General features: G+C 40.8%; 1 protein-coding gene across 2 annotated transcripts in view; it reads right to left on the reverse strand.

The window, feature by feature from the left end:
• Positions 1 to 1,278: 1,278 nt before the first annotated feature.
• The window catches only part of DHRS12 (dehydrogenase/reductase 12), a 28,729-nt gene continuing 3,145 nt past the window's right edge, over positions 1,279 to 26,862 (reverse strand). The window contains exons 3-10 of one of the 2 annotated variants that reach the window (XM_021526596.3): positions 26,399 to 26,481; positions 19,290 to 19,382; positions 18,403 to 18,484; positions 8,958 to 9,019; positions 8,122 to 8,226; positions 7,432 to 7,522; positions 5,953 to 6,090; positions 1,279 to 3,447 (exon numbers count right to left, since the gene is read on the reverse strand). In XM_021526596.3, coding sequence (XP_021382271.1) covers positions 3,320 to 3,447; positions 5,953 to 6,090; positions 7,432 to 7,522; positions 8,122 to 8,226; positions 8,958 to 9,019; positions 18,403 to 18,484; positions 19,290 to 19,382; positions 26,399 to 26,481 — 782 coding nt within the window. In that variant the 3' untranslated portion in view covers positions 1,279 to 3,319. The remainder of the gene's footprint in view (positions 3,448 to 5,952; positions 6,091 to 7,431; positions 7,523 to 8,121; positions 8,227 to 8,957; positions 9,020 to 18,402; positions 18,485 to 19,289; positions 19,383 to 26,398; positions 26,482 to 26,862) is intronic. The other variant, XM_077781415.2, reaches the window with a different exon arrangement.

Genomic DNA, 26,862 nt, shown 5'->3' on the forward strand with positions numbered 1-26,862 from the left:
TGTTACTGCAAATGCCAACAATTGGTGTTTGCAGTTTACTCCAAAATTGTGAGGTATGGGAGTGCTCCCATTCTAAGGCAAACAATAAACAATTTTTTACACCTTTCATCAATAGCAGGTTGATTTAGTTGGGGTTTTTCTAAACAATTACTAAAGATGACCCAGAAATTAAACTAAAGACAAAATGCAGTTTACAAAATCGTTTGATACCTGTTACATTGACCTCCTAAAATTTTTATCCAAGAAAAAAAGAGAAGTTGCAGTGGCTCCTGCATCACTGCAGTCAGTCCTGCTGCAATGATGATGGGCTGTACCTTTCCATTAGGATGTAGAGAAATTACCAGCTCCACATGTGCTCTGTGGTGCTACATTTCTGTGCAAGATCCCCGAGTTTGATCCCAGACTTCCCAACTAGGCGACTTCACCAAATGAAGAAAAATGTGAAGCTGTCAGAATGAGGTCAGTGTGTTGGGCTGCACATGGACTGGAAAGGGTGGCAAGAGCAGCTGCTGTGCTTATCATTCCACTCCCATGAACCAGGTGTGCTTGCAAACTCCCAGTGTGTTCTGCTTATCAAGGACCCGTGCCACCTTCATTTTCTGGTCATCTGTCACTGGATGCTATTTTTATTTTGCCCATGAAGTTTTAAAAGTGGAAGAGGAGACTGAGGGGAGACCTAATCAGGGTCTACAACTTCCTTGTGAGGGGAAGAGGAGGAGCAGGCACCGATCTATTCTCTGGGGTGACCAGTGACAGGGCCCTAAGGAATGGCCTGAGGTTGTGTAAGGGGAGGTTTAGTTTGGATATCAGGAAAAGGTTCTTCACCCACAGGGTGGCTGGGCACTGGAACAGGCTCCCCAGGGAAGTGGTCACAGCACCAAGCCTGAGTTCAGGAAGTGTTTGGACAATGCTCTCAGGCATAGGGTGTGACTCTTGGGGTGTCCTGTGCAGGGCCAGGAGTTGAACTCCATGATCCTTGTGGGTCCCTTCTGACTCAGCATAATCTGTGAGTCTGTAAATGTATTCACTTACATGAAGGTGCAAGTCATTCTGGATTGCATTAGACAAATCCTCTCGCTGGCTTGCAGCCACATGCCATGTTTGCTGTCGTGGAATCAGGCTGAAATAAAGCATCAGCAGGACCATAATACCAAAGTGTGTGACACTCTGGACTTTGCTTCTAGTTGCTGTTCCTGTGGTTTAGTTCTTTTTAAATCACAAGTGCTCTTAAACCATAGCATGTTACTCTTTGACACTGTGACCAAACTTTGATTAAAGCAGTTTTCTTAACTTTGGCTTCATTTTTAAGCTGAGACACAAAATTAAAAATACAGACTACTCAAATACACTAGTGCAGTATGTGGACTAAAATGTGTTAAATATATACAAATACAGTGCACAGTTTTTACTTTTATGAACTATTTAAATACCAGTCATTAAACTTTTCTTCTGTACTGCAGAGCTGAGAAGCAAATTGGTGTAAATATAAATAATGCAAATGTTTTTATTAGCCTTGCAGCTATTGGGTTAAGAAATGTAGTTACTATATATACTTCCAGCCATGCTCTTGTTTTGGGTAACTGTATTTAACAGTTGAAACCACAGAAAATGTTAATACCAGATTTGCAGGAAATAAACCTCTGTACAAGCCTTGCTGTTGTTTTCTTTCACTGTAGTGCAAGAAGGAATTAATTTTATAAATGAGGCAATAACTTGAATGGTGACCCAGCCTCTTCAGGAGGAGCTGTGACAGCTTGACTTGTCTCAGCACTGCTTATCATGGGAAAATTTTTCTCAGGGCTTCTCTGACAGTAAAGTCTTTATTACTAAGGACATTGACTGAAAACAGCAGGTTTTTTCTTAAACTCTTACTTAATAGGAGTTGTTTGACTGATGAAGAAATACCATCAGCCAGAAGGAAACTAAATAATGTAGAGCAGACGGAAGGAGCTCTCCTCTGTCCATCAGCAGTTTTTAGCTGCCAGTCACTGCAGAGAGCTCAAGAACATCTGTGTTACATTTATGTTTTGATCCTTGGTCCTACCCACACTGGTGTGAGCCACATGTGAAACAATGCAGCAACTTGGCTGAGTTCTGGAGGCAGCTGGTTAATAAATACAATCAGTTCAGGAGTAAAGATGTTACCTTTGTTAGTAATAGTTTTGGCTTTGCAGTAAATCTGAAATAATTAAGACAAAATTAGTCCCACCACAATGTCTTAGTCTGAGCTGATTGTCTTCAGCACTGTTAGAAAGATGCAGCACTGTAGGTGGTGTTTCTTAAACTAGATCCAGTAAATCCCTGTGAAAAAGCCCATTTTCCCCTCTACCGATTTAGAGTGAGAAATTCAGTGAGTAATTCAAATGTCCACAGACAGGTAAGATGAATCCTGTCCTCTGTGTCTGGAAGTAAACAGATCCAGACAAAACACAAGCCTCGCATCAGGAGGTAGATTCTCCTCTAAAACCTGTGCTCTGCCAGTGTTCCCTTCCCCTCTTAATCCATTCACAGTGATAAAACAATCCCCTTTAATCTCTCACAGAAAGAGCAAGCATGCAAGGTATACCTTAGCACGTTGTTTCTTTTTGTGCCTACAGTCATGCAACCATTTCTCTGCTGTATCCAGACATGTCTGGGTGTGTTGTGTTGAAACCTCCTACTTCGTGGTATTTTGACATAAATGGGATAACATTTAGCCCTGGCTCCATCAAGTAATGTGGAAGGCATTTGGCAGTGTTCCTAGATTCTTGTTGTTTAAACACGAGGAAGCAGATCACTTCTGCATACCAGCACCAATTTATAGAAACTAAAGGCTGTGAGGAATCCTTCCCTTTAAATTAAGCAGGTTCTGCAAGACAGTTTCTGCATTCCCAGTTACATGTTTGAGCCTCATCACCCTCATGCAGAGAAGGAAGCCACCAACCTGTCAAATATGGGAGTTAAAATTGTTTAAAACATTCCCACTTTCCTGAAGTCCTTCATGAAAGCTACTGAAAGTACACTCCTCTGCATTTCTCTTTGCTGAGTGTTTTAAATTATTTTAGGTAACTTTACAAAGTCTCAGGTCTTATTTTAATGCCTCTCAATTTTTCTTCCAATCCAAAGAACTCAACCTTAGCGTGTCTTGAGGCAGCAACTGCATTTTCACAATGGGAGAGACTTGGCAGAAGAGACTTGGCACACAGGTGCCACTCTACTACCTCATTATGAGAACACCTGAACCTAATTTGTTTTTAACAGGCCTATGGCATCCTACTTCCCCTCAACAGCAGATTACTGTGTAATTAGAAGATTTGTGGTGACACTGTGTCAGCAGACACTAAATTCCTGGAGAAACAGATTTAAACTTCCGGGAGAACTCTTCCAGCATCTCCATCAGTTTCTCTTCATCCTCTGGTGGACTGTGGGTGTATGCTAGGGGTAAGTGTGTAGGGACTGGTTGTCTGTCTGGAAGAAAAAAAAAAACCATTATAGGTACATTTAACTCTCTTATAGTAGAAAGCAGGTTTTTCTGATAGACTCTGTACTGTCCAAACATACGTCATGGTCTTGAAACCAGGCAAATTAACTTTCTAGGTACCTGTAAATAATGCTAGTTAAGCATACCTTCTAAACCAAAAATTAAAACAATTCAATTTGTATTTTGGAGCTAGAATGATTTTTCTGTAGCACAACATGACCTGGAGTGTGCAGCAAGCCCCCATCTGCAGCTGGGGACAGTTTAGGAAAAGGAAGGCTTCTTTGTGGAATTATGCCTGTCACTAGTGCAGCATCTGCAGGCAAAGAGCAATAGCTGGAGTTTGTTGTTGCAGGCAGAGGATGATTTTGCACTTGAAACAACATTTTTCCTTGTCTCCAGGATAACGTTTCTAGTAATGTACAAATCCCCAGCTCGGACTTTGTAGTTAGGAGTATTTTCAGTCTTAAAATGCCTACCTTCATCCTTAGAAACAGTGGTTAAATTCTAAATGAAAAGGAACTTGGGTTTATTGCTCAGTCACCATAAGTGACATGTATCCAACCAAGTTTGCTCAGTTTGATGCTTTGCTTGGTTTTCCAAATCTCATGCCTGTCACTCACTCTGTAAATACAGCTGCTACCACCATCCACTCTAAGGGATCTTCCCCTCAAAAAACATTGTGTCTAGAGCCTGGCAGCCTTATGACAATGCTGTCAGTCTGGAACAACAGTCAGAGCACTGGTGCAGCACTGGTTCAGTCTACTTAGCAAGCCCAACATCCACAGCAGCCAGCTGAGACAGAAAGAACAAGCTGTTGCAACCCTGGGCAGCAGATTTCCCTGAAAACCTATCGGGCTGCCACTGCCCCAGGAGAGCAGAGGTATTTGCTCTCTTAAGGGCAAATATTTACCTGACTGCACACACTACATAACTTCTGCTCATAGAAAACTGAGGAGAGAGACAGGAATGTTTTCTTCTCCATCAGTGATTATAAGTGGCTTCCCACCTAGCTATAGTCCTTCCAGTAGCCTGTGATAAAGTTTGGGAACTAGATATGAAAGCCAAGTTCAGCATCACACAGAAGATGCTTCTAGTCTTGGAAAGTAGGTCTCTATTAAGCATTTTTTATATATTTTAGTAGATGCAGAGAATTCTGGTAGTAGTAGTCATGTTCTCACCTTCCTTTATTATTTTCTCAGGGAAAAAAAAAAAAAGCTAGCTTTGGTAGTTTGCTCTCAGAGGGAACAGAAGAAGAGAATGCAGAAAATGGAGGGGAAACTGTGACTCATTTGGAAAATGGCTGCCTAGGATCAGAAGCATGGGGTTTGTGGCAAAGTGCTCCTGCACCCCAAACCCTTCACTGAAGGGGCCTGAAAAGTGTTAAGCTGTGGCTTTGAAAAGGTCATAGGAGCAAGAAATAACTGATTTCACCACAATTTGATAAGCACAAGACACAGACTCAGAACTTCTCTTGCAGCTTTAAGAGCAGTCATGCCAGGATCGAAGCTCTCAAAAGTCAGTAGCTTTAGCTAAAGAGAAAGGGCATGTTCTCTGTTTACCAAAACTGGGAGTAGAAAAAGGCCAAAGGGAAGAGCCTGGTGGAATTACAAAAGAAACAGAAAGAACAACTGAGCAGAAACATTAGGATGAGAAGAAAGGGATCAGAGTAAAAGAAAGGCAAAGCCTGGTTCTACAAAAAACCAGCTGACCAGCTGGGATGTGGGGTGTCCACATGCACCACATGCTGACATGATAAATGTGTGATTGTCCGTGGGACAGAAGGGACAAAGTCAAGCCAAATGTGGAAAAGTCTGAACTTCCTGCATTCTCAGTATAGAAATTCAGTGAATCAGGATTTGAGTGCCTCATCCAACAGAAGCACAGAAGTTCTGTAAGAAATTACCCTGAGCTTTCTCTTTCTGGACTGAGGCTTCCAGCTGCTCCTACAAAGATGCCTGTCATTTGCCTGGGAGAAAAGAAAGGCTCTGCCCTACTTTTTCATTCCCTAAGCTTACAGTGCCAAAAATGCCATTGTGCTTAAGTCTTTGCCCAATGTCAGAGAAAGGGGGAATTGGCAGTTTTAGCTAGCATGGAACAATAGGAAGAAGAACCTGTCAAATCGTAGCCAACTCCCAGTGCTCTGTGAGAAAGATGCTCATTTCCTAGCCTCATAAAAGATGTTATTTGACTGCTGTGATTCACCTTCCTTTGGCACAGTCCTACATGCAGCCATTTTCATTACAAAAATCCCCAACCCTCCTTAAAGAAATGCTTTGTAGTCTCTATCAGCTACTTTAGAGGACAAAAGCAGGAATATACCAATTTAACACAATGTTCACTCAAACATTTAGATTTGAAACAACTTTGCGGCATGCTTTATCCTTTGCACAAGCTGCCTGGTGCAGCCTTCATCCCCTTCCAGGCCAGACAGGGATCCTAAGCTCAGGCAGGCTGAGGATCTGCAGTCTGTGCAGTGAGACACTGCTCCTTACCTTGGAAGAACAAGCCACTGGGCAGCTTTGTTGCTTCAGCTGACACCGCCAGCCACAGGACAGTGTCGGCTCCCTGGGCTTCTGTGCGCAGCGAGTTCTTCATCCTCTCGTAGAAATCAGGCATGGATGACCTCACAGCTGGAAAGGGTAACAATGCAATGGTGGCCTGCCATGCAAGGCTTTTTTGACACAAAAAAACCTCCAAAAAAACAAAAAAACCAAAAACAACAAAAAACCAAAACAAAAAAAACTCCAAAAAAACCCCAGAACCAAAATCAAAACACCTTCAAATTGCCATTTTGTGTCTAGGAAGGAGAGGAGGCAACTCTGGAGCTTATGGAAGAAAATTAGTATTTCCCCCTATCTGGGAGTAGGATGGCTTGTGGGAGAATAGCACTAAGCCACAGATGATCCACCACTCGTTTGTTTGGGTCAAATTACAGAGACAAAACTGACAACAAGATCTGTAAGAGGTTCCTCTGTCAATTCCATTCTAAACCGTAAAGATGACAAACATGGGGCAAACAGAAACTCCAAAAAGCAGTATTGTAATGGGATTTTTAGCTCTTCTTTTCTCACCAGTTTTAGGAAACCAGTTGCAGCACTGTATTTAAAAATTGCTTACTTCCTGTCTAAACTCTGGTTGCATTTTATTTTGCCCAACAGATGGTGACTGTGGGCCCATCCAATGTAGGTGTTTGTTTCTGGGGGTTGGAAAGTCTTTGAACTTTAAGGCGGGATAATTCTATGGTTCATTAAGTTTGAAATCTGCAAAGGAAGTACAAAAATAAATGTATTTTAAAGAAAAAGAAATACCAGGATATTTATTTGGAAAGGGCTACTTTCAAGCATAAAGTAGGCAGGGTAAATGGAAACTGCATCCCTATAAAAGACCTAGAGATGTAACTGCTATTCTGCATCCCAAGCTTGGGCACTGGGGGCTGGAAATACTGGGGAATGCAACATGCATAGTGTATGACTGATGCTGGCCCAGCTGCTCAGGCACAGTCACTGAAGAACATCTGCAGCTGAGATAAAGGGCTGAATGGCCCTTCTCAACAGCAGTAAATGTTTAGAGGAAGACCAGAGGGCTTCCACAGTGCTGCATTATCCTACATGCCCTCAAAAATTCCCAAGTGTCTGCATATTGGTACTGACAGAGGCAGAAGCTCCATCTGTGTTTAACAGTTCCACTACAAATGTAACTTAAAAGTTACCTTGAAGAACTATGTCTCTGCTGTGCATTTGTGCAGGGCTGGAAGTATTCACTGCCCATTATTATTCTCTAGATATACACAGCTAGCAGACACTGTGCAGAATAGAGCCACCAAGGGGATATAAAACTACTTCAAGCACCAGTTTGGAGAAAAGAAATTACTGTACCTTTTGGAAAAATATACTAGGAAGTTTCATTTCTCTTTGCTTTTAAACTAATCCTGAAAAGAAAAAAATATTGTCAGAGTGTGAAGCAGATGTTACCTGGAGTGTCTGCCCAGCCAGGATGCATCACGGAGAAATGGATATTTCTGTAAGTCTTTGCCCACTGTTCTGTCAGGACAACTTGCTGTCTCTAGGATAGAGCAGTAAGAGCCATGCTAGCACTGAGATCAACAGCTTGTCCGCCAAATTAGTTCCCAGGGAAATAAACTACATTAAATGTGCCATAAATACTAGAGCATTTATGTACAGCACAAATATACCCTTGCTCATCCTGGCTGGATTTATTGGATTATTTCATCAGAGACTTCTACAGCCATTGCCATCCATACCCTGGCTACAAATTTACTTTTAAAGCAGCTGCACTGTTTTTACTGACCATGTCTACTTGCTGTAGACTGTGGGCAAGAACTAAGCAGGCAGACAGGGTTCATCAGCTAAAGACAAAGCAAAGTGTTCCCCCTTGGGACTTCTCTCATGTCAAATCAAAGTCTAGCCATGCTCTCCTATGAAGGATGCACTCCTAAGGGCATGATGTATGCAAGATGTATGCATTCCTAAGGGCATGCCATCATACTCCTGAAGATTATTGCCTGTGCATCTGCATATGGGTTGGATGCAATGGGAAAGCAACAATGATCAACAGGCTTTTTGCAAAGCACATGGTATGAGCTGGAAGGTATGAGCTAGCAAGGAAGGGCTGGACTTTGTTTTCAGCCCCATGGGCTGTACCTTGTTCTGTGCATACACCATAGTTCCATCAAATGGCCCATTTCCTGACTGCAAGTCAGATACGTTTAATTTTTGAACTAGCATGCCCCCAGAAGAGACAGTTATCTGTAATGAAATGAATGAAAAACAAATGAATGAAAAGCAAAACCGGGAACTCCCCACAGATGCGCTCATGCATGCAATGTAGTCTTCAGGCCACAGCTGGAAGTCCCTATGGAGCAGGATTCCTCTGCATACTCTATGCATTATGCTTAGGCTCATGAGTAGAGCATACCTGGAGGTGAGATAGAAGATACATAAGGTTTTTAAGAAGGGATTTTCATTCAAAGTGATGTTGATTCATTTCAGGAATTTTGTGCTTCTTCCTTTTGAAAAGTAATGGGGAGAAAGAAAATAGCAGAATAGCACTATTTGTAGTTTGTATGTTTAGCATTTACTGAAGCTAATTAGAAGCCATACAAAACTTGGGAAATTTAATTTTTAAAAACGTACCTGCTATCTTACTTTACACCAAGATGCGTAAAGTTCCTTTAAGCCTATACTCCTTTTGTGCATATTTTGCACTCTGCTGCAGGAGCAAACTTGTCCTAGGGAATCAAAGAGGGTAAGTTCCCAAATGAAGTGTTTTACACTGATTTCCAATGAAGAGTTGAGAGCAGCAGGAAGGAGCTTTGCCTTAGAGGAGGAGATTGTTGTTAGCAAAATCCAAGAGGATTTTAAAGATCCTTACAGCACTGTAAGACATCCTGCATTGCTTAAACAGTCAGAGAACTACTGTCACAAGCTAGAAGGTAAAAATAATAAAACACTCCTTTGAAACAGCATCATAGACTCACCACTCTGGCATCAGCTGCTTTTTCCAGGAGGGGCACCAGGGCAGTTGTCATGATGTATGTACCTAAAAGACAGAAAGGCACTAACATTAAATTTTCCTTTTAAAAAAAGCTTTGTTCTCTCTCCACCCTCCTTAACAACCCAAAACCCAAAGTCTCTTTATCTCTGCAATCTGATCTGAATTTGACAATGTTTTTTTGTTGCTGCTTCACCTTCAGTGTGCCAACTCAACTGTAGTGGTTCGCATTACCATAAATTTAGCCAAAGGCATATATTATTTATTATTTATTTAGGTTTGTTTTACCTATAGAGAAAACAGCTCCCTACATTCATCTGTGAAAATCTGAATGCAAAATTCCTTGGGTGGGGGAAGGTGATAACAATGAAGAAATGGGGAGTGCATTTCCCCTGCAAGTCTGGCATATACACACAGATCTAAGATGGGTCATTAACAAGAGAAGGAAACTGCACTTCCCACTTACAGTTCTTAGGGCACTGCATATGCACTTAAGACTTGCCCATTTGTCCCTTCTCACTATGATATCACTCAGAGTACACTGACACTTTTTGTGTTGCACAGAAAACCCACCCCTTAAATCCCCAGCATGACCATTATGGAAGACAAGGAATCCTTGGGGGTAAAAATATACATGTTGCCTGCCCAAGGCTGAGCTAAGATTACTTTTGGAAACTTAATTGTGTCCTTCCCTGCTTTTAATAGTGTTCATTTAACAAGGATTTTTACACACCACACAAATATATTCCATTACCATGATCAGCAAGTCTGTTATTACACTGTTCAACTGTCAGTGTGTTTGATTCAGACACAGAGACACACCTAGCGATGTTTCAGGCAACCAAGTGCAACACAGAGATTTTTTTTTTCTGTTTAAAATGTATTTTTTAAAAATTCCATGTAATTGAAAAGGAGTCTAGCCCCATTCAATCTAGTGTTTCTGCATCTACTTCCCTCTCACGTCTTTACAAATGGCTCTAGTTCAACAATTCTATCAGTGATAAACACATTTTTTTCCTTGAGCTACTGAGGCCATGTTTTTCACTAGGCATGAAGACTTCAGTATGTCTTAATAACCTCTCTTCCACAGAGGCAATGAGATCATCCAGTTAAAATACAGCATGTTTATAAATACGGTACCAAAATCAAACATGTTACATGTCTGGTGAACAAACTGTTCAGCTCCCCTGTCAGTTACAGCAGCCTTCACTTTCTCTATATAATCAGAGGTATGTCCATACACACACAATATATTTTAAACCCTGGCAAATCAAACTAAGCAAATGCATTGCAGATGAGTAAATGCAGCCTGTCTTCACAGACAATGTGAGCAAAGGCAATTGCCAGAGAGCCCGGTCGTGTTCCCTGGTAGTGGCGGGGAGGCTGAGCGATGACATCATCGGTACAAGAACTCCCGCGGACTGTCAGGGGAGGCTGCCGCGATGTGGGGGGATAAAAAGATTTACAAAAAAAAAAATCACTTCAGTACAAGCTGAGAGCCTGGTTTTAATGCTGTTTGGCTGTGGGTTCTTAAAAAAGTAACATCATGTCTTGTTTAAATAGCTGCATCTCCTAAAGGCAGAGCTGCAATGCACCAGCTCTGACGATGCTCCATTTTACTGTCCTGCAGATTAATTTACACTTTTAAGGGGCTTCATGTTGATTTGTTAATTCTAAAGAGCTGCAAAGATGAATGCACTAATGTTGCCTCATTAACAACCGAGTTTTGTTTTGTTTTCCAGCTGAGTAAGAGAAATGTCCAATGCCAAAAATCCTGCTTAGAGCAACTACAGCTTGTGAGAAGTTTATATGCTTATTTAGAACCACAAACTAATTTAAAAGCCCAAATCTCCTATCTTCCAAGTTTATTAAGAATTTGCAAAATCTCACAAAGCCAGAGCATTCCATCTTTTTGCCCCACAAAACCACTAGCTCATTTGCTTTGAGATAGCACAAAGCAGTTTTGATCATAGCTTCCTATGGTAAGCAACAGTATCTGAAAACACACACAGACATAATGCACCAGGCATTAAGGCTGCAGCATTTAATTTCTCCCACTACTATTTCACCAACTACTGTCCCCATTTTAAGTGTTTGAACACAAACTCCTCATTCCTTTGACAAAAATACTTGGATATTATACATTCCTATTTGCCTGGGCTGGTCTGTCAGATAAAAAAGCCTGGAAAAGAAATTTAGAACAGTAATAGCAGAACAGATATACTTTATCAACAAGGTTATTGCTGGTTAGAATATATCATCATTAACTGAGACCTCCCCATTTTTATCAGTGCAAAAGCTGGCATGTAGTTTGATGGTGACATTCCAACAGCTTGGGAGAATGCTCAGTATGGTCAGTGCAGGGCCTGGCACAGTTGTGTACCTCACGGCAGGTACTTTGTCCAGCACAGCTGTATCACAGCAGGCACTAACACAGAAGTTAATTTCTGAGTAAAAGGGGAAGTAGCAAACAAAGGCATTGCCTGCCACCATCCTTGTGGGGAAAAAAAAACACCCCCAAAAAAAAAAGAAAAAAAAAAAAAGACACAGAAGGAAACTTTTCTTGTTAAAATAAACTTTGCAAGGAAAACCAAGTCTGATTCGGTAGAAGAAACTACATTCATCTCTACCCCATGAAAGGAAATCAAGGCAACATCCAAACTGCATGTCCTTTTGCCAATACTAGATTATTAATACCAATGTACTGGATATCAGCCTTTCCAAAACAAGCATTTGAGCATTCTAACACATTTACATGATGCAAAAAAATTTTTGTCTTTTAAAGGAGAAACTTCCTCCCACAGAGCTTAGTTTCAAAAGGTAATGCATATCAAATGTGGTTAATGCTTGATTATCACTGTCTTCAAACTGTAGAGGTTGAGTTGTCTTGTTGAGGTTTTTTTAATGGTTTAACACAAAGGTACGTGAAAGGAAAAGGCAACATTCAACAGTGCTGTGCCTTGCACTGAAAGCAGTAATTATTTGGTATCTGCTGAACATACAGCTGCTACTACCTGCATTTAGGACTGTGTGCCAGGGCCCAGATTTGTGCATCACCATTTCCTGTCACTGGAAGGTACATTGTCCATATGGCCTGAATGCTTGTCTCCCACTGGTGTAACAGGGGAAAAAAATCAGTGAAATAAACGGCATACAACATTTCCCTCTGATGAGAAGTATTTGCTGTGACACAAAGGAGTCCAGCACGATGAATTTGGGAGTTTTCTCAGAAGCAACAGGAATGCAGAAGAAGGTGAGCCCAGTCTACCACACCCATATAAAGGATTTAATCTTGCCCTCACTGAACTTTGCCAAGGTGAACAGTTGACTTGCAAAACCTACTGGACAAGCTACAAGCCCTGTTCTTGAAGTTCAACACAGTACTAGCTGGCCATGTTTTCTCCAGTTAAAAATGCTCCTGGGATAGATGTACAATTTATTTTAAAGAGAAACAGTCTCTTACCATTAGATTTATTTGGAAAAACTTCTGTTGGCTTTACATCTTGGAGCTGATCTCCCATAATAGGAAATCATTTATAATTAAAACTTTTCTATAGGGCAACACCATTACACACCATAAACCAACTTTATCATACAGTAAAGTAGACAGGGTGGGTTGCCAGTCTATGCATTAGACATGCGCACACCAGTAAAATGAGCATGGCATTTAATGAGAACATACTTTTGTTCATGCACATAATATGTTTCATGTTTACTTAAAAATATAAATACAAAAATAATGAATCACCATGCATTCCCTTGTGGCCTGTCTGGTAACTGCTCCACCTGGTCTGAGATCCTCTCAATTCAGTCAAGTAATCTGATACTGTGCTTTAACTAACAAATCAAAATTTTTACTCTATACAGTGAACTCCTCTGCCAACCTGGAAAACCACTAATTCAGTGTTTCACAATCACAGAGTGAAATATTAATGATGTATGTGTAGAAAATGAGGCACCAGTGTGGAGACAAACATTTGATTAATATAGTAAGTTGGTTTGGGCTTTTAAAAAAAGCCCCAAAACAAGCCCAAAAACTAAAAAATTCAGCCTGACTGCCTCATAAACTCCTAAAGTTATGCTGCTTTTCCCATGACATGATGCAGAAGCTATAGGGACTCTATGGAAGACACTATTATTTGGTCTTGTGGAAAGGTAGCTCTGCATGTTCTTGAAACAGTTATTCCACTGTGGGTCTCATGACATGAACAAAATGAAAGCTATTCTAGTGCACAGGACAGCAGTCTCCAGGGTATTAGACACTGGTCTTTCTCACAGAAAACTGCAAGTCTTGCTGTACCGAAACATGAAAGTAAAAAAAACACAGGATAGCCCTAACAGAAAATATAAACAAACACTGTGCATGCAGATTTCCAAACTGCTGGTGGTTTAGATCAGTTTGCCAGAACCTGGAAGACTCCTTAGGATTCACATAGCTCAGACTGAAAATTAATAGGACATGACATAAAATAAAAGTACACAAATATATATTCTGATTTGCTTTAAGATTTAATGTGATCCTAAAATCTGTACTTTATAAATCAACTTTGAAGAAAATTATGGTTTCAGCAGAAATAACATTGTAAACCCACTGCCTGCTTATAACATCAAATTAATTGATGATACAATTACTGTGGACCCAAGTCTCTTAGTGGATTCCATAATGTTTTTGCTTGATGTTCTATTTGGCAATTAGTGGCACATTACTGGTGAGGTTTTTGCCGTGCTAACATTCAGATAAGGGCAGGCAGCCAGCACCATACTAAGTGAAGTGCTTCATCTGTCTGAGCTTTGCAGCATTATTAGGAACAGTGTTAACTGTGAAAAAAGTGGGAACAAAAAAAAAAAACTAAACAAACAAACAAAAACACCCAACACCACCAAAAAATTTTATTGTACAGATTTCAATGGCTCATTCATCTGGTAGAAATCAGTTAAATTGGCTTGCTTTTCTTGAGCACAAGTAAAAACAAACCATAGAAACAAACAAAAAAAACCACCCAACAAATAAAGTTCCATTCTTCATTGGCCTGATCATCTTTTCCCATAGTTTATGCAGTTCCCAGTAACAGACATCCCTGAGTTGCTTCCTGAGTAAGAGATCAGGAATGAAGATTGCAATGTGCTGTCTCCAAGGGCCAATTCCACTGCACTAGCAATAACTGAGAGTGTATGGGAAGAGCTAATGAACATGAAACACAAAATATAGGTTTACATTTCCCTCAAATGACAAAGCTCATCTCAATAAGGGTTCCTCTGTCTCCTGGGAACCAGGCTTCAGTACAGTTACTGCATGTGCAATTATATTCAACCTTATCCTTTCACATACCACCTCCGATCCATAAGTCTCAAAGCTCTTTAGAAAGAAAACAGGAACCACAGCCTCCTTTTCACAGATGAGATTGTCTTGCCAAAGATCAGGCATTGAACTTACAGCAGACAGCTGATATTCAAGTTGTTTGACTTCCAAGTGATTCAGAAGACCAGGCTGCACTGGATTCTGTTAACACCAGTTAAATACAGTTAAATTCTGTTAATACCAGTTAAATTCTGTTAATACCAGTTAAATTCATGGGTAGGGAAAACACTGACAAACATACACCCAGGTTAGGCAGTTTGCCATAGATGGGCTATCATGTCACTATGACAGACAAACATCTTATTTGGCTTCATCTTATGGCTGCAACCCTTCCTGCACAGTGTGGAAGTATATGTCTATATATTATTAAAACATGGGAGCACATTAGATTGAGGAAAAGATGCATACTGGAAGTATCATTTATCTATGAGTGTGTTTTAGCATCCCCTTGCCTGGTAAGTAGCAATAAAAAAGTAACATACATGCCATTTTTCCATGTCAAGCAGGAAGGTATGTTGAATAAAAGCAAGATGAAGCAGGCAATAAAACAGAGGAAAAAGGATTGTTTCAGCTAAATGTCTACTGCTTAAATAAGAACATGCTGCTTTTGCCTCCACATGCTTATAAATGCTGAAGGTTTTTTCCAAATGACTGAATACCACCAGCTTTAACTCCCAGCTTTGCTGGGAGTTATACTAAACCAAGTAAAACAAAATTAATTTTAAAAAAGTTTGACTCAGACGTTTACAAGATTCATCAGAAAAAATGATTGCTTGTTGCTGCCCAGCTGCTGGGTACAACCCTGAGTACATGGTCAGCCCATAGGAAGAAATATCACAACATCACAAAGTAGAGGACAGAGAAAAAAAATCTGCCCATTGGGGTTGGCAAGTCTGCAGGAAATCTGCCCACATTACACCAAGCGAGTCACTCAATTTGGTTTATTTGAAAATGTGTTTCAATCAGCAAAGTGCTATTTCAAACTTGTGCCTGGCCAGTGCTTCCACATTACAGTCTAAGTGTTCCATTTTCCTCTCTACATTCACTGAGCTCCAGCAATCGGACAACAATTCTTGAGCCTCTATCAGGGAAAAAAGGCAAGGCGTTTCATTTGACAGCAACAACAGAACCACAACAAGCCATGCAGCATTTGTGCCTCAGACTCATTGTAAAGGCACCACAGGCACCAGGACAGATGCAGATGCCACCACCTGCTCAAAGCACTTTACTGTTTGAACTTGAATATTAAACAAATCATACACAACCTGCATTTTACATTTTTATGAACTTCATCCATCTGCATATCCTGACAGCACCAGAGAGAACTATGCACCTCTTGTTTCAGTTTCCATCCTCAATTAGCCAGTCAGCTGTGTTTTGTACATATTCATACAAGAGGACTTATGCAGTCATTTTTGTCCCATGTAGTCCAAAAAAAGATCAGAATATAAAGTATGTTTCACAAATCAGATCATCAATTAGAACTGAACACTGACATCCATTATGCTCAAAAATGGACTAACAGATCAGTCAAGAGAAAAACATTCCTAGACTAGATTTAAAACCTCCACAGCATTTCAGACACCTAAATTAGCAACTTCACACCTCATAGAAATGTTAATATCAGATATCAGATACAGAATTCAAAAACTGTGACATGTGCATTTAAAGCATGTTATATTTCAGTCTTGCATTTTTAGATAGTTACAACCTACACATTCCTTTACTAGACCAGAGATACAAGGTAGGATTAAAAAAAAGTGAAAGCAACATGGAAGGAACACCCTACATGTAAAGATCTGCAAAAAATACTGATATTACTCTATCTTGTTAGTTAAGCGAGGGACAACTGCACATGGGCCTTGAGCCCATGTCACCCTTCAGGCTTTAGCATTACTGGGGCAGAGAAGAGAATTTAGTTTGTTCTTTCAAACCACATTCACATTTACAGCCAACCTATATACCAGCTATATCTAATTTAGCCAAGTTTTTCTCTGGGAACCTATAATCACAGACAGTTACTGAAACAAATTAACTTCTTCCAAGAGAAACACAGCCAAAGGCACCTAGTACTTAGGGAAATAACAGAGCATCTACACTTTCTCCACAGTTTTCTCCTACTGTGGCTCCAGATGTTATGCTTTATTACCCCACTCCCCTGACTTTGAAGAAAAAAATGGTAGTTTGTAGCCTTGGTCCTTCATGTGTGTCTGGCCTGCAAGCATAGGAGGTTCCTGCTGCACTGCCAGCTTTTTACAGCTCAACCAAGTCCCACTTTGTTCTAAGAGATTCAAAATTTAATCCTTATTTTTGTCTAGAGAGAAGCAATCTAAGCGAACAACCCAGTCCTTGTCTGAACTCTGAAGAAGCTGGACAACAGAGGATGATTTACCTCCTTAAACTTCTTATACAATCATGCAGCAAGTGATACATGAATGAATAATGGAGATCTATAAGTAACACTCACACAAGTTAATAGAGACACTTTCCTAGCTTGCTACAACTATAATTCAGCTTCCTCTGTGCAGCCGTATAACACTAGTAAGGCTGATTTACAGCTGGAAAAGCAGAATTTGCTGCTTCTGCTTGTGTGATACAAAATAATTCAAGTGATGCACTAGAACAGCTCCTCAGCACTTAATATCCTCAATGTCTAAAAGTAAACCAAAATATGATTTTGTATTCAAACTGTTGTGCTTGTTTCACTCTGCTTCTCTCTTTCCACATTGCTGGGTTTTTGTCTGAAAGACCACAAGAGGATAAAAACTAATTTAAGGTGAATAGATCCCTCAAGATACAACTTCTGGTACTTATGCAGCCAAAGAAAATTTGATGGCAATATAATACTCTTCTTGAATTTTTTGACCATAAGAAACAGAAGAATGTTAACAGAAGATTAGTCTGAAGCAAATGAATCTCTGTCTTTATACTTGATTTAATTGTCAGTTTAATGTATTCAGACTTGCAGAAAAAAAATGAGCTGTATGCACAACAACAATGAAGCACAAGACATTTATACTAAAATGTTAGTTTTCAAACATAAATACGATATAAGGACCCAACACTGGAAAAAGGCTAAGAATAAAAACCAACAATGATTATACTAGTTCTGTAAATGCCATATTTTTACAGACTAGGTTTTCCCCATCCCTATTCCAGATAATGATGAACAGGAGGAAAACAGAAACAAAGCACCACAGTTCTTCCTTAATGTATCACTTTTGAACATATTAAAGAGAGTCTATTGAGGAATCCACTTACCCTGTATAGAGGCAGGGGGAGAAGAGTGTCAGGACTGTTGGGTTGATGCAAGCACTATGTGTCTCTTTGCAAGAGGTGCAGCTTTCAGCCTTACAGATAGCAGCAGTGTCAGATAGCTCTTCTCTCTGCTGGCTGGCTGTTTGCTCACCTCTTTTCCATAGCTTCTGTAGGGAAACTTTCCACTAGGCTCACCATTTTCCCTGCCCTTCCACATCTCCACTTTCTCTCTTGACTTGCTTCCCATCACTTGTCCCTTGTACCCTCACAGCCACAGTTCACACACAATGCCCCTTTCATGTGCAGTGCCCAAGACTTGCCCAGTACTGCTCAATCCCTTGACTGGAGATTGCACCGGCTCAAGAGCGTTCAGGGCACTGCATACAGCACAGCACCTCTGTCACACAGAATAGGGCTGTGCAAGCCCACTCAAACATCTGAATGTCTCTTTAAACATCTGAATGTGTTCCAAGCTCCATCCTAACCCCAGAAACACAATTATTACAAAGAGCATTATTAGCAGCAATCCTCAGAACAAAGTTTCCTAGCAAATTTCAGGATCAACCTACCATTTTCCACTTCTGCTATGATAAATCAAGATGCTGATATCAGAACAACTGAAAAATTGAGAAATTAAAAAATTACACTTCAAAGAAGATGTAATATTTCTTCTTTTCCTTCCTGGTTCCTTCCCTGGCATAGCAATGCTATGATCCCACTTCGAACAGGAATATGTACCTTACTAACTCAGCTATAAAAACACACTTCTGTAAACAAAAAAAGTATGTTCCAGAAGAAAACTTTCAATACTCACCCAAAGTATTTGTTGCAAAGTTCTTTTCAAGTCCATCTTCAGTTAACTCTCTGTTATTCACCATACATCCCGCATTGTTGATCTGCAAAACAACTCCTTTAAACAAAAACAATCAACACAAATACCTAAAAGAAAATCCACACATATGAGCAGTCCACGTTAATTTGCTGTTTTCTGACACTGCAAAACAAAGCTACATACTGTAGCTTTTATTTGTTCAATAAAACGTGATTGCAAGCTGTGTGCAGCTAGCACAGTCTCTGACACATTTCTTTTTCTGCCTTACCTTCCAGAAGGAGCTCAGACTTTTCTTTCCCATCTCAAAAAAGATCTGCCCCTACACACCTTCCTGCATGTCCACTGCCACTCCTCAAAAGTTATTTCCCCATTTTTATCACATGTTCCTCATCTAGTAAGCACCAAAGGAGCTGCTCCAGGTGCCTCATCTGTGGTACAGCCCCCTGAGCAAATTTTCACTGGTAAATAAAAGGGCAACTGCACTGAGCCCCATGCCAATCACAATGATTAACTGTTCCATCTCTCCCTGGCTCTGTTTTAGCCTTTGGACTTTTTGCAAAAGTTTAACCTTTCAGAAGGCTAGCTTTAAGAGGGGCAATGTTATTAGCAATAAAACTAAAAGAGAAAATGTATGGTGTCTCCAAAGATGCAGCTACAAAATTATTGCTTTTCTCTTCTTTTGTAGCACATGTATGTTAACTGAGAAGGGACAAAGGCAAGGAAACCATGGAGACTCCTGAAAAAAACATTTAGAGAAAATTAAGGAGATAATTGTGGGCCAAACTGTCAAGTCTACGTAACCTCTCAGACAAATTCATTGGCTATACACTCCCAAGACAGACACACATGATTAAAGTACATGAACTTACCAACACATTTAATTTATGTTCATTTTGGAATTTTTCAGCAAATTTCCATATTTCCTTGGGATTAGATATATCCACAATATGCCAGAAGATGTTCTAAAGGGAAAGAAAGTAAGACACAATCAACAGAGAAAGTGAAGAGAAATCCTGTTTAGGCCTGTCTAGGTGAAAAGGTATTTAAGTAGTATGAAAAAAATAGTGTCTCCAGAAGACAACTAATACATGTTTAACATGCACAACTGCAAAATTTAAGTCTAGTCCTTAAAACATGTTTTGTCATTATTCAGCTGTTTTGAGACACAGCTGAATAATGCCAAAATTATTAAGAGAGAGTCCTACTTAGATAAGTATATGTGACAGACAGTCAGGTACAGCAGAGAACTAGGAAAACATTGCAAAGCATGCAAAATTTCAGGTTAAACAATTTAGCAGCTTTCTCTTTGGCTGGACTTTCCAAGGAAACGGTCAAGGTCACAGCATTAGAGAATAATCTAGGGTGGAAGAGACCTCTGGAGGCTGATTGGTAAACTTGGAGATTCACCAGTCTGTCTGAGCCCCCTGCTCTGAGCCTCCAGCCTTTGACCACACTCATGGTGAAAACATTTTTCCTACTGTCTACTCAGAACTTTGTCCCTGCTCCAATCTGTGTCAGCTGCCTCTTGTCTTCCCACTGAAGACCTCCAAGAGAAGCATGGTAGTGCCTTCCCTATATACTCCCATCACATGGCTATAGAATACAGCAAGACTCATCTGAGCCTTCTCAACACTGAGCAGAATGAGCCTTCTCAGAGTCACTTCATACATCACATGTCTCATCTCCCTAGCCACTCTCTGCTGGACTCACTCCAAGACATCGATGACTTTCTCATCCTGGGGAGTCCAAAGTCAGGCACAGGACTCCTGCTGTAGTTTCACAAAGGCTTAATTGAGGGGAAGATGCACTTCCCTCAGCCTGCTGGCTAGACTCATGTTCATACAGCCTGGGGAATGTTTGGCCTCCCTTGCCCTAGAACACTGCTCACAGAGGGACAACTTATCATTCCAGGTCTTTTTCTGCCATCAGCTTTCCATCCAGCTAAGCAAAGACTGCACTTCATTCTGTCACCTGCACTCTTAAAAAGATGTCATCAGGTTTTGCCCTTGTATTGATTCATGAGGGATGACACTAAAAATCATTAGCAGATCAGCTGTGTACTGTTGATTGTTACTTTCGAAGCCACATGTTCCAGACAGTTTTCTACCCACCTTTTCATCCACCAGTTCAAACCACATCCCTCCAAACTTGCTACAAGGATAAGGCAAACCATGTAAAAAGCCTTGTCAAAGTTAAGGAGAGCACTGCTCAACTCTTTCCACAGGCAGAGTCATCTCACCAAAGGGATCAGGGAGAGAATCAGAAGGGTAATAGATAGAGAACTCGTGGGTCAAGATAAAGATAGATTAATAGGGAAAGCAAAAGCCACACACAAAAGCAAAAAACCGCAAGCCTATGAGCATACCACTCATATGTGAGAACACCAATCTTGTCTGATCTCAGGAACTAATCAAGGTTTGGCCTGGTTAGTACTTGGATGGGAAACTGCCTGGGAATACCAGGCATTTTAGGCTTTTTACAAGGAATTAACTGACTGCCTCTCATGGGCAGGCAGGTGTTCAGCCACCTCCAGGAGAGCAAAGCTCTATCACACATAATAATTACTTGGGAAGCCACCAGCACAAACATCTCCTCATTCCTTTTTCTTTCCCCCAACTTTACATACTGAGCATGATGTCACGTGGTCTGAAATATCCCTTTGGTCAGTTAGCCAACCTGTCCTGGCTGTGTCTCCTTGCAAGCTTCCATGCAACCCAAATTTCTTCTCCAGTGGGTCAGTACAAAAACTAGAAAAGGCCTTGGCTCTATGTAAGCCCTGTTCAGCAATTGCAAAAGCATCTCTGTATTATCAACTCTGTGCTCAGCACAAATCCAAAACACAGCCCCATACAAGCCACTGTAAAGAAAATTAACCCTACTCCAGCCAAAATCAGTACAACAAGCAAGGGTATACATCCACACCAGCACTCTAGTCATGCCAACTATTTCTGCCTAATCCCAGTGAGATCACAGCTCTGCAGTCATGCATGGATTCCTGTGTTTCCTATGCTATGTGTACTCATGAACAATGCATCTGAAATGGGCTCCCAGACATGCTGCTGTCCCCTAGACACACACTCATTGTTCCCATGACTCTACTACTCTTCTTGGCTTAGTCACTACAAACCAATTAAACCCTTTATCCTGGTTTGTAAAATAAGCATGTATTCTATTTGCCATCTGTTGGAGGTGGGGCAGGTATCTTTCTTACCTTCCAAGAACAATGTCTCCCTCCAGGGAGATATCTTCTGTTAATGGGCCATTGAATGACTCATTGCATGACTGGTAAAGTTACATCATCCCATTGTGTTACATCCATCCCTTCACCCAGAGGGAAGAGCCAAGCATCCCTACCTGCATAAAATCAGCACTTTTTGGGACATCAGCAGCCTCTTCACTGGATTCCCAGAGGAGCAGCTTCTTCCCCGCTAGATCCCCAGAGGAAGACCAGGCCCATCTATTCTATCACCAGACCTTCAGAGAAAAGTACACCCTTCTACAGGATCACTGCTTCAGCAGCATTTCATCTGCCACTCCAGGAGGAGCAGCCACCATTTAACTAGACTATTGCAAACACGCTGGCTCCTCAGGGTGTCAGGTTTCTGACTCTATCAGTAGTTTTGTTTGTCCTAATTACATTTTTTTAAATTTAAGTTTTTTCCTAGTAAATAACTGTTATTCCCATTCCCATATCTTTGCCTAAGAGCCTTTTAATTTCAAAATTGTGGTAATTTGGAGGCAGGGGGTTTACATTTTCCATTTCACAGGAAGCTCTTGCCTTCCTTCACAGACTCCTGTCTTTTCAACCCAAGACACCCCTTCCTTTAAAGCCTCCTCACTAAGTTTAGCAAACCCGTTGGCAAAGACACTCTTGCTCCAACACATAATTTCTGCTCAGCAAAGCTCATTTAACATAGAAGGTTCAAGAGGCCATAAAGGCTAAGGCCAAAGCGACACGAGCTGAACATTCACGTGTTGACCTGTAGGGCATATATGCTCCTACCCAAGCCCTTCCCTTTCACTGTGTGGATTTAGGAGACCATCGACTCTCTGTAAATACTCCTGATGAACTCCAGGTTATCCCTCATAATGTCATGGGTGCCCACATGGTTGGGCAACAAGAGGTACCAGGCCAAGGTCCAGACGAGCCTCAGCAGACTGTCTGCAATACCTTACATGTGAGTTCCCAGCAAGTGACAAACCTCTCAAGTCATCAAGCAAAGACTGCAGACGGGTACCTCCATCCCCCACAGGAAGGAGCCTTCAGCCATCATCACCCACTACTTCCTCCCACTGTCAACAACTGTTCAGGATCATCTGTCTCCAACACCTCCTCTGACAGAGCTTGCTCTTCCTCATCTGTTACCATGGCACTATACCTATCTTATAAATGCACATCTGCAGGCAGAGAAAGAGCTGCCTTCTGTTGCCAGCATTCACAAGATTCAATTCCTCCCCATCTTAGAAGTCTCTATCCACCACTTATTCAAATGCAGCTTCTAGCTGTCCCTCCTTCCATGCAATGTGCTCTTCTACTCTCTGTAGAGACCTGTTTCTATTCCCTATGGCTCTACAGCCTGCTCATCTGCTGTCACATCACCTGGCAGCTCAGCACCCTGAGGACAGCAGAATCCAACAGATGAAGCCACCATCATGTGCTACCCCAGGTTCAGGGAAAAGTCCCAGTCACTCCCTGCAATCCAACATCTGCCACATCCTTCTGGAGCTCTGTCTGGGCTAGTGTCCCATGTGCCAGGCACAGTTGCTCCAGCCAGGATTGTAAAGCATGCTTTCAGGAACATCACTGCACCCACTCCAGCTGTCTCAGAATGCTAACTGCTGCATTAACTGCTAAACCTTGTCAGTCACTCCATGTCACAACAGTCTGGTAATGTTTTGTGATACTATGGGCAGCAATGTAGATGCAATAGGGAAAAAAAAAAAAGGCTTGACATAGAGCAAAGTAATAATTTTCTAAACCACTACACCTAGAAATAATTCCTCCCTCCAAAATATCAAAAACCTTTTGCTGTTTGCTACAGACAATTCTTTTGCTTTCTGCAGATTTGTGTTCTACATAGTACAAGCACAGTGGCATTTACCAGAATACAAAGACATGTCAACTCCTACTCTTCTCCTAAACAGCACTTAAGTCTCAAAGACACACCACAGATAGTTTTATGATGTATGCCAGGAAAAGGCAGTTTTAAAATAATTATGCAGAGGATGTGTTCTCTTGCAAAATAACAAATAATCATTAAAAGGCCTCCTCTCTTTTCAAGTTGTTTCTTTAAATACTCATTATACAAGCAAATGAGAAAAGTGAAGAAGCTGAAGAAATGATATGGCATTATTCCCTGCCTGTAATTCTGCTTCCCTGAAGATAAAAAGCACATGACTTTCTCTCTAGCCATTTAATTTCAGCTCCTTAGCTGAGTTTGAATCAGAATTTTCTCATTGTAATAATGTGTTCTAGGATGACCCTGCTTGATCAAGGAGATTGGACCAGGTGACCCACTGTTGTCCCTTCCAACTATATCCATTTTGTGAATCATTTCTGACAAAAAACTTGCTGCTCTACTGGTTTAAGCTGGATACCTCTTTAAAACTTTCTACCTTTAAAACTAATACCATTATCTACTGGTACAGAAGAAGTAAAGATTTTTGGGCAGATGTTCAGTATTGCAAGGGATTTCAGAGACTGAAAGAGATCTAAATCAACACTTATCTGCCAAAGACTGTCACACTGACTTAGGAAAAGGATATTCAGGCCTGTTCCCTATAAAAGTCCTCAATGGTAGCAAAGCCATTTTCAAAGTAAACCTAATCTCCGTGACCTGATCTATTTTAACAGATTAGGAGAACTTTCCAGTTCCCAGATCTAGGGGCAGGTGACTGCCAAATAACTCCATTTCAGCACTGCACTCCAGCATGTACTTTGGAAGATGGAAAAAGTCTTTGGTGTATACTATAACAGGATCTCCATCCAAATTATCAGGAAGAGCAAGTTCAGCCTGGATACAGCCTGTCAAGTTGCAGATAAAGCATTTTATTATCTCTCTGTATTGCTTCTGAATGAGCACTTATAAAGAAGGATATTCTTGTGGACTCCTTATTAAAATGCTCTTCCCAGTGCAGTCACATGTCCCGCAGGACCTCTTGTACAGCTCACCTAACACTTCACTTAGAGCTGCTCTCTGCACAAATGCCCTGTCCCCAGGGTCACAAACAAGTTCTGCAGTGTCCTTGCACTCCCCCAGGACTATAGAAATTACAGGTCCGCAGCCTACCAAAAAGTGGGAATGCAGTAATTATGCTGCCTTTAGAGGAAGAATATTATTTGCCTCAAGTTTTTTTCACCACGTGACAGAAAACAGAACATGAAGAAACCTTCAGAGGTCAAACTCACCTCTCTTTCCAGGCAGCCTGACTGCAGTTAGAGAAGGAGGTAACACAGATAATCACCAGCCTTACTAAAGCCATGGGATTACACAGCTATAGACAGCTGGAAAGCATTTATTTCTACAAAAGGACTGATCTAATTCACCTCCATTAAAGAACTGTAGAGTAATGTTGGTTGACACACTAGGGAGCTGAAATCAAAGAGCAGAAATTTAGTCAATATGACATCTCTAACCATAAAAAAGTCTTCAGAATTTTTGATCCACATTAAAATCTATTACTGGAATCAAAATACAGAGTACAAGAGCTAAGTCATTATTTAAAATGAAGACAGGTCTCCATCCATGTGCTGTGGGCTAACTCTGGTAGGTAGTTCAGCCCCATACAAACCTATTTAATCACTCCACTCCCAGTGGGAATGGGGAGACAGTCACAAGGACAAAACAGGCAAAATTTGTGGGCTGAAATAAAAACATTAATAAGTGAAGCACAACTGTGTGTGCAAACAAAATAAAACAGTGACTTAATTCACTATTTCTCATTGTCAAGCAGGCATCTAGCAATCCCCAGGAAAGCAGAACTTCATCCATGCAACAGTGATTTGGAAAACCAAATACCATATCTGTGAATGCCCCCTTTCACTCCTTCTTCCTCCCAGCTTTTACTGCTGAGCAAGATTTCATATGGTCTGAGGCGTCCCTTTGGTCAGCTGGAGTTAGCTGTCCCAGTGTGTCCCCTCCCATCTTCTTGCACACCCCTGCTCACTTGGTGGGGCAGTGTGAGAATAAGAATAGGCTTTGATGCTGTGTGAGCACCATTCAGCAATAACTAAAATGTGGGTTGTCAACACTGGTTTGGTCACGAATCCAAAGCATAGCACCAGTGGAACTGCTAGAAGGGAAATTAACTCTATCCCAGCCAAAACCCGGGTACCAAGTTAGAAAGATAATGACTAGTTAACTTTTCCATAAGCACACCCTCCTAAACAATTAATGAAAGAAACAGTGACAGATACAGGGGTGTACTGTAGAGTGATATGTACAGAAACAAAAAGAATGTGTAGCAGAGGGAAGGAAGAGGTATTATAAGAAAAGGAAATGAAAAGGCATGTAGAGCACAGAATTAGTACCACACACAGGACTTCACAGAGCAGCCAACCTTAGGAAATCAAGAGCATGTTATTCAGATGCATAAAACCTTCAGCTTCAATGCTGTAGACTCATAAATGTTGTTGCAAGAGTGTTGCAATGCATTAACTTTTAAAAACCTCACTAAGACACATAGTTAGGAATAGTAAGTAGGACATCAAAAAGCAAATCAACAAACATTAAATAAAACCACATGCTGCTGATAACGTTACTAATCACAGAACATCTAATAAAGTTAGGTGATTCAAATGGTTTAATCATTTCAAATCATTTGAATTATAAACTGCTTCCATAGACTGTTCCATGTCTTTATGAAAATACTATCAAAACCAAAACAGCAATATGTTGGAAGAGTTTCTCAAGGCCTCTGGGTTCTTGAGTTTTACCAACCTTTCTAAAAGTAAACAAAAGACTAAAACACAACTCACCTGATTGCCCGTTTCTGTCACTATTTCCTCTTTGGCAACTTCAGCCCTTTCCTTATTTCGGCAAACCAGATGAACCGTGCCACCTGGTGGATTGCAACAAGAAAAGCATTTGATAATTAATTACTAACTGCATTTGGGGGAGACATCAGCGTTTTAATTAGGTGAGATACTGGATATAAGAAAAAAGCTGGAATATTTCTGCTTGGCTCTGGTTCCTGTGAAGGCAGGCAGGGCCATCATGCAAGGAAAAAGCCACTGCACTCTAAGAACTGTACTCAAACCATTTCTGTTAAGTCTGTACATCATGTTTAATGAGTGAAATACCAGAGCAAAATGGGAAATTGGAGCTAAGGCATCTGTATCATAGATGGTTTTTTTGATATATGCCTTAGGAAGTTCAGGAAAGGGCTTGAACAACACAAGTGACTAGAATTGCTCTGTAAAAAGGAAATAAAAGTGCCAGA

The sequence above is a fragment of the Lonchura striata genome, chromosome 1 (assembly GCF_050655825.1).
Source record: "Lonchura striata isolate lonStrDom1 chromosome 1, ASM5065582v1, whole genome shotgun sequence".
NCBI classification, from domain to species: Eukaryota; Metazoa; Chordata; class Aves; order Passeriformes; family Estrildidae; genus Lonchura; species Lonchura striata.